Source organism: Cyrtonyx montezumae, unplaced genomic scaffold, assembly GCF_038088225.1.
Source record: "Cyrtonyx montezumae isolate F1298 unplaced genomic scaffold, pur_monq_1.0 scaffold_8, whole genome shotgun sequence".
Taxonomy (NCBI): Eukaryota; Metazoa; Chordata; class Aves; order Galliformes; family Odontophoridae; genus Cyrtonyx; species Cyrtonyx montezumae.
Window position 1 is genome coordinate 100,112,221 of NW_027072089.1, and position 15,957 is coordinate 100,128,177.

The 15,957-nt window shown below is 39.2% G+C and overlaps 1 protein-coding gene across 1 annotated transcript in view; it reads left to right on the forward strand.

Moving 5' to 3' along the window:
- Positions 1–2,374: 2,374 nt before the first annotated feature.
- Positions 2,375–15,957, forward strand: part of SUSD5 (sushi domain containing 5) — a 43,454-nt gene continuing 29,871 nt past the window's right edge. The window contains 2 exon segments of the mRNA XM_065753378.1: positions 2,375–2,468; positions 10,794–10,971. Coding sequence (XP_065609450.1) covers positions 2,375–2,468; positions 10,794–10,971 — 272 coding nt within the window.

The window sequence follows — 15,957 nt, forward strand, 5'->3', positions numbered from 1 at the left end:
GCCAGAGTGGCAACATGCCCTTATATATATCAACACAAGAAAGCGATCCAATTATAGAAAAATAAATCAAGCAGAACTTTGGAATTTTAGATGGAAATCTAGAAGATACTGCCCTTTCCCCCAGATGTTTTGACCAATCCCTTGGGGACAGCAAAGGACAAACAAAGTTGTAATCCCTGTAACAAATGTCAGGGAAACATGGAGCTACTGCTTTGGTCAAGTCAAGTCTCAGCTCATGTCTGTATGTCTTGCTGTAACTACTTACTCAGTTTCTTGAAATGTCTTTGCTATCTCACTGAAAGAATATAGATCCAACACCTTTCTTCTTTTTGTGTCCACTGATTTTTAAAACAGATGTAGAACTGTTGGAGTATCAGAGAATTAAACATGCATTTTATGCCATTAGCTAAGTCACCAGTAAAAGAAACAGAAAAGTTCAAAGAATGCTACGATTTTCTACTTCCTTTTCTGTCATTTTAATTTCTGCAGTACGTAGCATACAATTTCCATTGGCACAAAACGCAGTTACATAGTTACAGTGCACTTAAGCTGTTAAAGATATGGTAAGCAGAATGCTGCCTTTCTTTCTAATTCTGGGGGTGTTCTTTAAAAGACCTTGGTTGACAAGACAATGTAAAGAAACCTGCTGCCATCTGTGTTCTTTTGGATAAACAGAAAATTCAAAGCTACCTGTCCAAAACCTTTCAGAGTGTATATTTGCATTGCATGTAAATATAAAGAGTCACGGAATTGTAGGGGCTGGAAAGGACATGTAGAGATTATTGAGTCCAACCCCTGCTAGAGCAGGTTCCCTACAGGAGGTCACACAGATAGGCATCCAAATGTGTTCTGAATACTTCCAGAAAAGGAGACTGCCTCTCTGGGCAACCTGTTCCAGTGTGCTGTCACCCTCACAGTAAAGAAGTTCTTCTGTATATTTGTGCAGAACTTCCTATGGAAAGAGGCTAAGATTCCTTAAAAGTCACTTGAGTCAGAACATTATCTACCCAGATTCATCAAACATAGATACTTTTAAAGTTTCTAGTACCATAGTGTTATTGCTTTCATGAGTATCACGCAGGGAGGTTCCTAAGCTTGAGTCATTCAATTCAGACTGAAAATAGCATTTGGCAGGCTCACCATGATCAGAAGATGTCTACATCTGTCTACCGGCACCATGCCCTTTCTGCCACCAGGACCATGGTGGTAGGGGAGTTGAGGTCCTGCCCCTGTTCTTGGTGGCTTGGAGTTTCCAGCAAACTGAACATTTTTGCCCAGCTTTGAATTTCTAAGGGAAAAAAATTTTAAGAAGCTGAAATAAAAGCAAAATAGGATGGGAATATGAAAACAACATTTCTCAGCTCTGCTCAGTTCCAACAGCAACACAAAACTATTCCATTTATATATTTAGCGAAATAAATCCTGGCATCACCACTCGTATATTTCCTCTTATTGTGGGTTATTTTTTTTTTTCTAGTTTTGTTTGGACAAATTTAGGATGAGTGGGAATGAGGGACAGATGTCACTGCTGTAAGTGTTGACGGGAGCTGGAAACTCCCCTCACCAACTGCCTCCAGCCTTGAGGAGCACCAGCTCATTCCTCTGGGTCAGGGGCACTGATGAAAAGCAGCATTTTGAAGCAGACTCCCTCTTTGACCTGTGGTCCCTTGTGCCTTGCCAGAACCCGGGATCTGGAGCAGCAGGGCTAGCAGTCTCCATCCTCAGTGAAGCTCCACTGTCACAGCACGGTGCCATTTGCTACCTTTCCTCAGCCCTCACCTGCAGACCGTCACTCTCACTGTGGCAGACGCTGACCTGCAACCCTAAGCAACATGCTGACTGCTTTCACCCCGCAGAGAGAAAGCACTTCTCAGTTACCATCCCATCCCGGTGGGAAGCACAGATCCATCCACAAATTCACCCCTTTCCAGAGCCAGCTATCCAGCTGCCTTTCTCCCGTTAGCCAGGGATTTCTCCCGCTTGTTCCTAGCCTCATTCCCCCCTTTCCCTCCCTCCTGGTTTCTGCATTTCTTGCACCGCTGAATGCTTACTGACAAGGCAATGTGACTTTTCACACCGGCTCTCAGTGCTCGCTGCCCTGCCGACTGGGCTGGGCAGAGGCTCTCCCCAGCCCCAGCTGGCCGGACATCTCCCCCCACCTCCCCTCCCCTTCACACCCGCCAAGCGACAGATTCCTCTCTCCCTCCCTCTCCTTTTCTTTTTCCACCCCTCCTGCCTTCAGCACATACCCAAGACGCAGGATCCCGCCGAGGGAAAGCGGATCCTTGAAACCATCACCGCAGCCCGTGCTGCTAAGGAGGGAGAGGAAAACCTCTGCACCACCTCCTGCAGCGGGGGGCTTCGCAGCAGGGCGATGGCTTTGGGCTCCCGGAGATCATCTCTCACCTTTGCCCGGGGTGTGGGACCCGTCTTCTTCATCCTTCAGATCATCTCTGTTCGGGCTGATGGTGAGTCCCCACTCCGCTCGGGATGGGTTGCTGGGGCTGGAAGGAGAACTTTGTGTTGAAATGTGTTGTTTCTGAAAACTACAACAACAACAACAAAAAAGCAAACCAACCTTTCTTTTTTTTTTAAATTAGAAACTTAAACACACGCCCCAATTTGGGTTAGGAAACGTCTGATTCAGAGCTTTTTGAGACTCTACAAATATCCCGGGGTTAAGCAAGGAAAGGAAATAAGATCCCAGAAGGCTCAGATTGTTTTATTACAACAAAACGATGGGATGGTGACCTTTTCCAGGGGAAGTAAGGATAATAGAATAAAGCTAGAACACAAATAAGAAGCAGTAGCTCTCTCTATTTATTTTTGTGTGTGTGCTTTTATTTATAATTGAAAATACCATTCCTCTGAATGACTTCCACATCTGCCCAGCTCAGAAGTCACCAAACATCGGCTTACATGGGCAGGTACCGAGGAAGGGGAGACAAGAAGCTGAAGGCTTCTGCTCACAGCATTTTTGATTTGGTTCTGCACTCTCAGGACAACAGCTGACCCTCCTGCACACGAGCTTCACCTGCTCTGCACCGCTGAGCGGTTCAATTGGAGCACAAATTGGGCTGAATCACCATCAACTGAATACTCTGCAACATAACTTGCTGACAGCAATCCCGAATGGAAGCATCCCTTGCAAGCAGCCCGTTCCCCTTTGAATAATTTAGCCCCCCTGATGGTGACCAACTTGCCTTAGTGATAACATTATTAATTTTTAAAACAACTGGTTATTTTCCTGGGAGAGCAGTGCTGAATGGCCATGGGTTTTTTGTGTTGTTTTTTTTCTTTCCATTTTGCAGCTGCAATAGGTTTATGCCTGATCTCAGGATATATATATGTATTTATTTCAGTACAGTAATTCTTTACCATTGATGTTTGCTGTATAATGCCAGAGAACAGTTTCTTAATATTATAGGGCAATAAAAACCTCTTCTTCTTGTTCTCAGAGCATTTTTCCTCCTTGGCTGAAATTTATGTCATCTAGTCACAAAATACGGCAAAAGAAAGGGGCAAATTAATCGTGCTGGTTGTTGCTACCACTTGGTGTGAAATAGCATTTACACACCAGAACCTTGTCTTGTAAATTCGGAGAAAATGACTTTTTCTTTAAGAATAAAGTGAAAGAAATGTGACAGACAAACCCACTGTGTTGCAGAAGGCAAAACTGCAGTTCTGACTTCAGGAAGTTCTCCTTCCATAGCAAAATCCCTCTGAAATGAGGAAAAAATGCATCACTATGGATGAAGGCTCTCCACATAACTTCCGAAAGGTGTCAGGATGGGAATAATTAATTTGTCTTGGCTAAGAATGCTTTGTCTGAAAAATTACCTTATCTTCTCAGATATCTCTCTCTGTTTTTTGTTTCAGTAGGATCAAAGGCATCTTTTTGCTTTCTGAACAGATAAAGGGGAAAAGGTTTGAGACCATTTCGAGGCAAAGTTCATGACAGATTTTAGTTGACATTTAGGAGTTTGTCAAATTTGCCTTACATTTTAAGAATGAAAGGGTAAGATATATGAAGTACATTGCAATTGTCAGCCATTATTATAACACTGCTGTTTTGATTTTTATTTAACTTATAAACGTCACTGCTGAAAATGTGTGAGTCTTCTATTAGCATGCTCCTCAGCATGTTCTCCTGGTGTTAGCATTAAAGCGGATAATTGTAACGCTGGCTTAAATATGCAGAAGAAAACATTTGATTTGATCTTAAAAATTTAACACTACACGTAAGTTTACATATTTATGAAGATCTGAGAGTCCCAATCAGTAGTAATACTCTTATATAGATCATTTGAGCCTGATCCAAACAGGAAACCAGTTTTTCAGTTGTGGAAATTTTAGGTAAAAATGCCACTGTGCCACTCTCTGTTATATGCAGATGTCACTTAAGTGACAAAGGATGGTTCGGGGTGAGGATGGTTCTGGGTGACATGTGTATGTATTTGGTACTTTTAACTGAAAGTAACTGAATGTTTTGAAAAGTGCTGAAGGGATTTTGACTTCACCTTGTAAAAAACCCAGTGAAATCCAGACTGGCCCCTGTTACAGGCAGCTCCCCAAAACTACTTAGAATATATTTCCCGAAGGAAGACTTCCACTTTATTATCTCATATACAAATAATGACAAAGAGTAGGCAGTAAAAGTGGAGACCATTGGGGTATGGTGAAGTGTAAAGCCTTGAAGCTTAATTGATCTCTTTTGACTAATATTTACTGCAATGGGTATTGCTGTAGAGCGGATAGACTCCAGAAGACAAAGATAAATGCCTAAATAAAGGACAGCTTTGTTTCCCTTTGCAGTTTGCTTTTTCTGCAATGGAAATATGCTTGTTTATAGCTCTGGAGATCAGGGTCTGGCAGATTAGGGGCTCCGTAGGGCCTGTTCCTGCTCAGACTTACTCTGGCATAAATGTACAGCAGGGTAGTGCTACTATTGGCAGTGCAGTTACTGCAGAATGAGATAGGTTATGGAAGGGAGTCAGTAAACACAGCTCAACATTCAGGAGTTGTTCAGCCGCAGCAACCACTGGTAGATTCCAGATTTGTGAATGGGAACCACACAGCCAAATAGCACTGCTGAGTAATTTTTTCTCAGTTGGAACCAACTTTAAGCTTCACCTTTAGGAAGACAAAGGTTTTAGTTATGTTCTTGTGATTGTAGCTGTTCTTAAATACACCAGTGCAAATGAAACTTTTTGGAATATCTTTGCCCTGGGATAGGAGAACCAGGGTCTGGCTTCACGAGTGCTATACAAGAGTCACCTCTGCTTTTCTTGACTCCTTTTGTCACTACTGGCATAGAATTATGGCAATTAATCTACCTTACCGATACACACCTGATTTGAGAAATACTCTATTTGTAACACTTAAGAAATTATTTTAAAGTAGTGGTGTTCTGTTGGCTCAAGTTTGTGTTATGTACAAAACCTACTGGCCAAGGCAGTCACAGAATCACAGAATCACAGGGGTTGGAAGGGACCTCTGGAGATTATTGAGTCATTTGGTAGTGAGCACATACAGTGACCGCAGAGGTGCAGGTGAAGGATTATGAATCCAGAAGGCTAGGGACAATTAAGTGAGGATCTAGCTGTACTTCTGACCTAGAAGCAGATGTGTCTGATGCTGAAAGTAGAATTTTACTGATATGCTTATATTTCTCAGTGTATTGGAGCTGATTGATATCACTTTGGCGCTCAAAAAGCTGCCCTTCTTCTACACCTCATATACAGGCTAGATACAGCACTCCAGTCCTACAGGGAAGAAGACACACTGTCTATAATTAAGAACTTCTTTTCTATAGAATTGCTGTTAAGCAGAAGTCAGTGGGCAGAACTAGCTATTAAGTATGTTTCAAAAAATAAGAAAAAAAATGAAACAAATTAAGTACCTGTTCTGAAAAATAATAACAAATAAAGGAATTGATATTCTGAAAAACAGTGAAAAGGAGCAGTTTTAGATCTGCAGTAAAACTCCTGGAGAAGTTTAAGAGGGAAAAACCTACTATAGTCTTTATGAAAAGGCTGTAAAGAAAGCCAAAGGAAAAGACAAAAAAAAAAAAAAGTGCTTCTTCTGCTATATCTATACATTTGTGTTTGAGTAGCAGGCGCGTAAACAATTTTGGTCCTACTTGCAAACCAGCTAATATATTTGTATGTTGCAAAAATAAATGCATAAACAATTAGAAATACTTGATCCTAAAGCCTTTCCTAAAATTAAAATCTAAGTTCAAACTGAGCTTTTCTGAGGAGGATCTCAAACAAAGGTGACCTCTAAATTTTTCTACTTTTCTGATGATGCAATATTTTCATAGGTTCATAGGTACATAAGGTTGGAAAGGACCTACAAGATCATCTAGTCCAACCATTTTAAGCAGCTTGAATTAAATAAGGCATCATTCATTTTATTTTCTCGTGGAAATAAACTCCACATTCATGAACATTCTGGTAATTACCCAGATCTCTCTCTGTAATTGTACAGTTCTTCTGAATCCTCAACCCTTGATACTACAATCAAGGCCATTGTTGCACACAGCCATAGAAATGGAAATTAAATTGTTTTTGAAGTATAGAGTTGAACTTCTCTTTCTTCACACTCCTTTACCTCTCTTTGAAGACTTTAACATTTAAGTAAAAATAAATCAGCGTCCAAATAAGCACATCTTTCACCACATTTATTTTGTTGAAACTAATGAGGCTCTATCATCTAGTAACACATCATCAAATCAGCACAATAGGCATGACTTTTTAAGTGCTATAGTATTTGTGAGACACGCTTCTGTTTTAAAGTATATTTGATTTCTTCAAGCATAGTGCAAGACCTCCAGAAGACATGAAAGAATTTGAACTTCAGTAGGCTTTGAACAGTGCCTACGTACCTCATAAAAACTTGTTCTGTTTGTTAATGTATTAGAATAAATTATCCAACTCTGTTTTCTGTTCTTTCCACTGTGATTCCTAAAGTAAGAAGAAATTAAGTTTGGACACTCCTGAAGTGTCCCTTTCTGTGATTTTCTGTATCTGATTATAGACAGCTCTTCAGACTCTAAAGTATAATAAGCTTCAGTTGTTAGAAGCTGAGTTTAGCAAAATTTGAAACTGGAAATAAGGTGGAGTGAGAGTAATGAACCATTGGAACAGTTTACTATAAAGTGTGCTGTAAATTCTCCATTACTTGTAGTCATTGAATCATGACTGGATGCCTTTTGAAAAGACATGCTCTAGTTCAACCACAAATTTTTGGACTCAGTGTTGGAACTACAGGGGGAAATCTACAGCCTAGTTATGTAGAAATTCAAACAAGGTGATAAAAATGAATCCTAGAGACCTTGAGATCTATGGGTATGTTTTCAATCATACTCTTTAATAAAAACTGTATTCAACTGTTGCTTGTTGACAAAATTTTAGTGCCAAACAATAATATTAATAAAAATATTTATCTATTTATCAAAATAGAATTACAATTCTGTAATAATGAGCAGATGACAGTGGAGGCTACCCATATAATACTGTAGTTATTACAGAAGTGGGATTTTTTATTTAGAATTGTGAGTTTGTCTGTTAATTAACAGTAGGAAGAATAATGCCTTATCATTTACATCTTAGCGCTGAAGTTAGAACTTTTTCACGAGTTTCAGTGGGAAACATGAAAAAACTTTATGATGAGGACATTTTTCATTCTGAAACTGGAAAACTCGTGCATTAAGTCTTTTGAAAAAGGCTACTTCCTATGGATTTCTAGTTTGAACTTGAAATGAGAGACTGGCTTTGTCTGAAATCTTTATTCAAATATGTAGAGTTTTGGTAATACTTTTCCACACCACCTGTCTCATCATTCTACTATGGGAAGTAGAAACGTTACAGGCAGAAATGAAGGAAGAGCATTGGGAAGGAGCTTAAATGTGGTGGCTGTTGCACAACAAAAGGTATTTGAACAAAGCTACAAAAACTCATGATCCTTGCATGCTGTGCCTTACGGAAATATAGCAGCCTCATATTTAAAACAGAGTGATAGTACATCTCTTGATATTATGTCAGAGGGAAAACTGGTTTCAGTTACTCTACACTGTAGAGGGGTGATGCCCTTTGAATATTTCACAACCCTTGTAGTAAAATTGACTGTATCATCAAGTATTTGAGACAGGTTGGGTTTTTTTTTCCCTTTTCTTTATTTTTCATTACAGATAGCAACAATAAAAAGTTTACAGATATTTTACCCTTGGGTGCACAGCTTCGAAGTCAGACCACTTTTGTGATTAAAAGTGAATATAATCAGTACAAGAATGCAGTTAGTCATAGCACTGTAAGGTGCAGTGCTGTCATCTTATTTGTTTAAGGGAAATTTTTATTTTGATGTACTTTTCCCTGTTGCTGTTCCAATAGTTCTCCTACATACTTTTCCCTCTACATGCCCCCCCAGTAAAATGATGCTGGGCAGAATACTGGGGATCCAAATGTTTCGTTGGTGTCAAACAAGTGAAACTCGCTTGCTACTACTTTAACAACAACAACAAAAAAACCAACATCAAGAATAACAAAGCAAAATATAAAGCATATGTTAAAATCTGGGCAGATAGCCATAGCATTACTGGAGTTCAGGAGAAGATTCACAGGTTATTCTGGTAAGATGGACATCCATTATTATCCCCTTCTGGCTGACCAGAATTTCCTACGAAGCAGTTCACTGTAATTTTCCTGACCAGTAAGACTTTGCCTAGCTTACCCTAAAACCTATTTGTCTACATATTTTGGATAACTCAGATGTCCAGCATTTTCATATTTTCCAGCAAAAAGTTAATTTACCTTAACACTTGTAAAACACCTGTAAAAAATGTAATCGTCATTTACTGGTAAAAAGACTAAATGATGAACTTCATATAATTATTTCTTTGTGGAACTCAGTCCTTAAAGATTTTTCTTTCTAGTTTAACCTCCAAAATAAAATGTTAATATCAGGAAAGCAGGGCATACTGCTATGTCAGACCAATATTTATGAGTTCTCAGATGATTCGCTGCTGTGATGATAAACTTGCTGTGTGAGTTAAGTCAGGTGATACACACTTACCCTATATGTCTTTGATGATGCGTATCAACCCCTAATTAAGAAATTTTGAATGGAGGCAAGTTTTTAATTTAATCAAAGCCTCAGTAAATCATTATATTCAAATGCTGCTTATCTTTATAAATGAAAGTTGTTCCACAACTAAGAAGTGACAATTTAAAGTCATTCTGCTTGTATTGTTTCTCCTGAGTCCATGCATCCTTCACTGTGGCTGTTCATGGCTTTGGAAACAACAAACTCGGTTATGGTTGTTCCAGTCCATGCATCCTTCACTGTGGCTGTTCATGGCTTTGGAAACAACAAACTCGGTTATGATTGTTCCATTATTTGAGACATTTGCAAAGATTCCTGAGGTTTTTGTACTCAGGCATGAAGAGACTTGCTTTTTTCACTAGTCTGTGTGAACTCCCTACTTCTAGTTATAATTCATGATACTGTTTATGGCTGAGAATCCATAGACAATTTAGTTTAGTGGTTAGGATGATCAGTGCTGATCATCCTAACCAGCTGATCAGTGCTTCTGCATTGCATTCCTGGATCAACTACTGTTGCTACCTGAACCTGAGAAAATCTCTCTGGGTACTGTGAAATCCTGTTCCTTATCATCTCAGCTTGTCCTGCTTATTTAAATTGCTTTCTATCTATCAGGACAACTTCTTACCATGCGTATCTAGAATGTTCATCAAAACCCATCTATGCTTGTTAGTTAGCATAAACACGAACGACATATTTACATGGAAGAAATTTTGCATATTTTGATGTAAAGACTGATTCTTTCATTGCTTTAACACTGCACTGTCAGATGCAGACTTACTCTGTATCAGTGACCTATATGTAGGATTAGATTCAGATTCATCAGTTTGTTGAAGTAATACATAGGGGGAAGGGTCTCTCCTTGTACAGAATCAGCATGAATCAATCTGAAGAATTACAGATATTGGTCAATATATCATATGAGTGTGACCCAAACTGCCCATTTTCCAGTTGATAAAATCTCTAACATTCACCCTTACATCTTTCACACTGTTAAATAAATTAAAATAGAATAAACCAAACTGAAAAGAAAAACAACTCAAGAAATTGTTATGCTGAATCTGTCCTCGTGCTCATTTAAAAAAGTCTTCTATTAAGAAAGAAATTTCATCTGTCTTTCCAGAAAGATATAACCACAAAGTGGCTTTGCAGCAGCATTTAGGCACGAACTGCCACACAATTACATCATTTTTATTTTAGAGAATGAATATGAATCTCTTTCCGATGTGGGAGAGTGAGTTACAATACTGGGATCTAGATGTGTTCTTACTTTATGCAGTTAGTTTTATAACTGTAATTATAATATGCTTAGTAATGAATTCCAGTGCTATATCCAACAGGAGACGTTCTGACTTTGTTTATTTATTGCATATAGGACAGCATTGGTGCTTTCTCTTTCTGTATCTTAAGCAGAGACCTACAGAAAGAAGGCAAGGTTTTCATGTGGACTAGGAATGAACAGGGACTTAGCTATGCTTGCTTTTCTGTTGATTAACATAAGTAAAAGAAAAACTACAATAAAAGTCTTTAGAGTGTTGCTAACATTAATTCCAAGAAATAGGTAGCTCACTGGTTTGAACTTACTAAAAACAAGAAGACTTTATGTGGTGATAGTATGCAATATTTTTGTGGAACATATGTTGAATACCATGCCACGATGAGTGACTTTAGCTTTCTTGGTGCTGCAGGGAAAGTGTTTGCACTCGAGTCCAAGAACAACTCTCAGGGTCTGGATTTAGCTGAAGCTGAGAAAGCTTGTGTTGACCTGAGTGCTCGCTTAGCAACTGCAGAAGAACTGAAAAGGGCTGTCCTGGACTGTTCCTTCATTGGCTGCACCACGGGATGGCTGGCTGATGGCACTGCTGGGTAAGAACAACAGCATAAACCTTCCTGAGAAATATAAATGACTGCTGTAAATAATTTTTTCCTCTATGACTATGTTTACTACTGAAAAACACTGGCCACAGTTCAAGCACCATGGTATACATATCATACTGTCCACAGTTTCCTCGTCCTTTTTTCCACCAAGCTGTTGCAGTTCCTTTTAGCCAGGCCCATATTGGTGTGCTGAGCTCCAAAGAAGCTTGCAGCCTGTGGACATAGTACTGACTTATCAGCATCAGTGCTCTCACTGACTACACATACATGCTCCGTTTGTTGATATTCTCATAGAAACTGTGTTTCTGTCTCAGTTATTTTTGGTTGTCAGAGTCGATGATAGATATTTTCAAGTAGGTGTACTTATATATGATAATGGAAACCTGGTAGAGAGTTGAGTGAGAAAGCTCACCAGAGCTGATGCTGCTACTGGACATGCTGAACTGTATTATTGGAGGTAGCACAGGTGACTCCAAATGGCACTAGGCTGAGATCTGTTTCACAAATAAACAGCATTACAAGAAGTAAGGAGGAAAAGAAGCAAGGTGAATTCAGCACAGTGATGTTTCTCTTTTGCCATGAATACTGCAGAAGTCCAAATGACTTTCAGTGACATTATGATTTTGAGGATGTGTCCTCTGGTGTGTCAGCTGTGTACCAGCAGCAGCACAGCCATACCTCTGTGGTGCTCCATCTTGGCTGATGCTCCTTCTGCATGGTGTTAAGGGCTTCCAGAACCCAAAATGACTCATTCCTGTTACCCTACAGTGCTGTGCTGTGCCAAAAACATAAGATTCAACTTCTCCACCTCTTCTAAAATGAAAGTCTTTACAGCATGCCACAGGTGAATAGACTTCATATTTGATAGACAAAGGGACCAAAAGAGAATTCAATATAACAGAAACAGAGGAGCTAAAGGTTGATATAAATGTCATATGTCACTGAAGCTGAAAACAAACAGGAATTGCCAGTGAGAGCATGAGAATGGTGAAGTCCCCTGTTTTCTCCCTTGAATCTTTCCTTCAGTAGGTTTATCAGCCACAACCTTAGTGTAATATGTGCATTAATTCCCTTGATGTACTTTACAAACTTAGTATGATTTAGAGAGTAATGTCTAATATCCTATCAATGTTCAGAGGTGATAATGTTTTGTTTTATCAAGACACTGTTTCTAGGTTCCCAAATGTTAGCACATTATATGATTTTGTGGGAGTTATTAGTTACCGAAGCGTATGTTGGTGTTCGTGTATTTTCAGTGGTAAAATAGAGATACAAAGGTCAGAAAATAGATACTATTGAAAAATGATATTTAAATGACTTCAAGCAAAAGCAACTTGTTCATGTGATTGTTTATTTTTAAGTCTCTTCTTATGAAGATTTATTTTTATGTACCTCTAGACATTTAAAAAAATCAAGAAAACTCTCAGTACAAAAGTCAGTAATCTAAACTCTAAAATTTTTATTTCCTATCCCAGCTGCTTATGTGTAATGTAGGCTGAAGAGTCAGAAAACCTGTGTCAATCTAAAAAGTGCAAGGCAAAGTTGTTGTACAAGTCCTTTCATATTGCCCCTATATTATGGAAATAAGGAGTGCTGAAGGGTGGGAGAAGATACCACACCTTTTTCATCTGGGCAGTACCACTAATTAGACCTGAGAGTTCCTCATTTCTTTAATATAACCACTGGATCTATAACTACAAGTAGACCAGTTGTGGACCTATCTCTGAATATCTTCAATATAAAAATTTAATACAGTGATAGTATTGTGCACATCACATTATGGTAATGTGAGAATGCACACATTGTAGAATCATAGAATCATTAAGGTTGGAAAAGACCACTAAGATCATCAAGTCCTACTATCAACCCACCACCACCATGCCCAAAAAGCATATCCCCCAGTGCTGCGTGGTTCTTGAAATGGTGACTCCCTCTCCTCCCTGGGCAGCCTGTTGATTCATCAACAAGCATCAGTTGGGCTGTTTCCCACTGTACTTTTCCTGCTAAAATGAGCTTGCCATACAACTCCCCAAAGCCACTTCTTTGTCCTCTTCCAAATCCTTCAGAGCCATGCTTACAAAAGAACTTGCCAGTAATGAGCTTGTACCACCCAGTGTACTTATTAAATCCTTGATACTTTCTTCCTCTATTTCAGTCCATCTTCTTGTTTCTTTCTTATCTTTGGAAAAGATGGAAAGTTACAGTCAAGGATTACCCTAGCTAGGTTATGTTCTGATGGTGAGTGGTTACTTAGCTATCATAATAAGGAGAGGAAGGAGAGGAAGTAGACTTTGTCTTTTCCATTTTCCTATAATCCATTCTTCCAGTAAGTTCTGTAAACCATTTGTCAGAAAGGACATTACAGGGGCACAGGAGCATTGTTGTTGCTGTGCAGTCATGGAAAAGTTTCTAGAGCGTTTGTGGTATGGGCTGGGTATAATGAAAAATATATGTATATATTTATATACACACATATATGTCAGTGTAACAGGAGGCTTTGGAGTAACTCCCTTGGAGTTACTATTACTACATCTTAAAAGAAGTCCTAAAACAGGCTCAAAAAAGGCTTAAGAATGATTGAAGGCATGGAAAAGCTATTGAGAGGTGACTCAACCTATTTTTACTCAGTTGGTTTTTCACTTTTAAAAATATTTCTGTAGGTACCTAGTCAGTACTTTGGGCATTTATTTAATAAATGAAAAATACCAGCAAGGATAAAGGATAAACTGAGTACGAACACTTCAATCCACACTCTCCTCACATGATTTAACAAGGAGAGGGCAAAACAGGATTCACTGCAGACCCAGATGATTACAGAAATAGACAATTATTTCCAAAACAAAGGATTCTTCAATGAGTACATCTTGTGTTATTTATCTTGATGGAGCTTCACATCTTCAACTGTGATGGCATGGACCAGACAAGGAAGTCATCATCCACATTTACTAGTCCAAAACCATTCAGGTCTTTACAAATTGGAGCTAATACCTTGGATCGCACCCAGAAACTGGCTGGAATCCATTGCAGATCCCAAAGCTTTAGTCCAATATTATCTCATATCCTCTTGGACCATGGAAAGGAGATGAATAAAAGGGAACATGACAAAAGAAGTTCCTCATTTCAGGAAGAATGCAGTTTTTTATTATTATTATTATTATTTTTTTGATGCCCAGAAAATATCCTAATCTTTCCTCTGAGGAGAAATTGATTAGATGCTGGCAACAGAAGCAAGCACAAACAAATAATATGAGTGAAGGCATTGTGGAGCTGCAGATTTTCTGACATGCTTCAGTTCTCTGTCCACAACATAGACTTAAAACTGCAGATGAGCATGTAAGGACATTTTTACCTTTTGATGAGTTTTCCAGGCTTTGCATAAATTAGTGGCAGCCAGTTCATACCTGGTGGCTGTTCTTTGATCTTTGTGAATAATTACAGTCTTACTGCTAATAAATATTCCCATCACTCTTTTCTGCTGTCTCCTTATTATCATTCTTACAGTCAAATCAGGGACTGTAAGCCTGTGGAAGTTTCTCTTTTAATGTCTGAAGTGCATTTCTGAGTCAATGTCAGTATGTTTATACTACCTGCTCTCAGGGATTTACTTCGGATATGGACAAAGAGGAGAATTTGTTGCAAAAAACTGTTCCTCATGTAGTCATTGTCTATTTTCTGTTGATCTATATGTAAATATGTAGTTATTTGTTTATTAAAATATCTCCCCTCTTGTGAGACCCCACCTGCAGCACTGTGTTCGGCTCTGGGCCCATAGCCCAAAAAAGAGCTGTTGCAGTGGGTCCAGGGGAGTGCCAGGAAGATGATCAGAGTACTGGAGTGCTTCCACTATGGTTGGGACTGGGTTTATTCAATCTGGAGAAAAGAAGGCTTCAGGTAGACCTCATTACAGCCTTCCAGTTTTATAAAGGGAGATTAGAAACAAGAGGGAAATCAACTTTTTACAAGGGTAGATAGTGATAGAACAGCAGGGCATGGTTTTAAACTAAAGGAAGGGAGATTTAAAATAGATGTTAGGAAGAAATTATTTACACAGAGGAATGTGAGGCACTGACACAGGCTGCACAGAGAAGCTGTGAATGCCCCATCCCTGATGGTGTTTGAAGCCAAGTTGAATGGGGCTTTAGGCAACCTGGTCTCATTGGAGTTGTCCCTGCCCATGGGAGGGGGTTGAAACTAAACGATCTTCAAGGTTTCTTACAACTGATGCCATTTTATGCTTCTGTGATAATATGGATAAATTAATAAGTGTGCAAAGATTTCAAAGATATAAAGCAAAGTCTTGTTTTTGTTCCAGTGAAGTTGTGGAATCCCAGCTCACTCCAATCTAGATCTTACTGACCCACTCCAGAGATTTTTTTCTCTTCAACCGTTCTTGTAGAGGTGCTTGTTCCTAGCAGGGCAAGGGAGATGATAGCCCCCGCTTTACCCTGTTCTCATGAGACCCTACAAGCAGTACAGTATTCAGCTCTGGGTTCCTCAGCACAAGAAGGACATGAAGCTGTTGGAGTGGGTCCACAGGAGAGACATGAGGATGCTCAGAGGGCTGGAGCAACTCTCCTGTGAAGACAATAGTTGGGGATATTCTCACTTACAGTGGGGAGACTTTATAGTAGCCTTCCAGTACCTGAAGGGGACTAAAGGAAAGACGGAGAAGGACTGTGTTATTGTTTGTTTGTTTTTACAAGAAGTAAACAATTACTAGTTAGGGTGTTAAAAGACACAGTTTTGCAAAGAGTGATGCCAGAGGAAGTAGATGTCGGTCTGCTAGTGCAGCTGCTCATTGGAGTTCTCTAACCTGCTTTCTTCCCTACAGTCTGAGTTAGCCTAAGCAGCAGGTTTTGACAAATATGATTTGCCTTAACTGACTAGTGATGGAAATTGCTTAAACAAATTGTTCTCTGCCAGTAAATCCAAAGACATAATAAACTCATTGATGTTGTGATTTGAGGAGCTTGG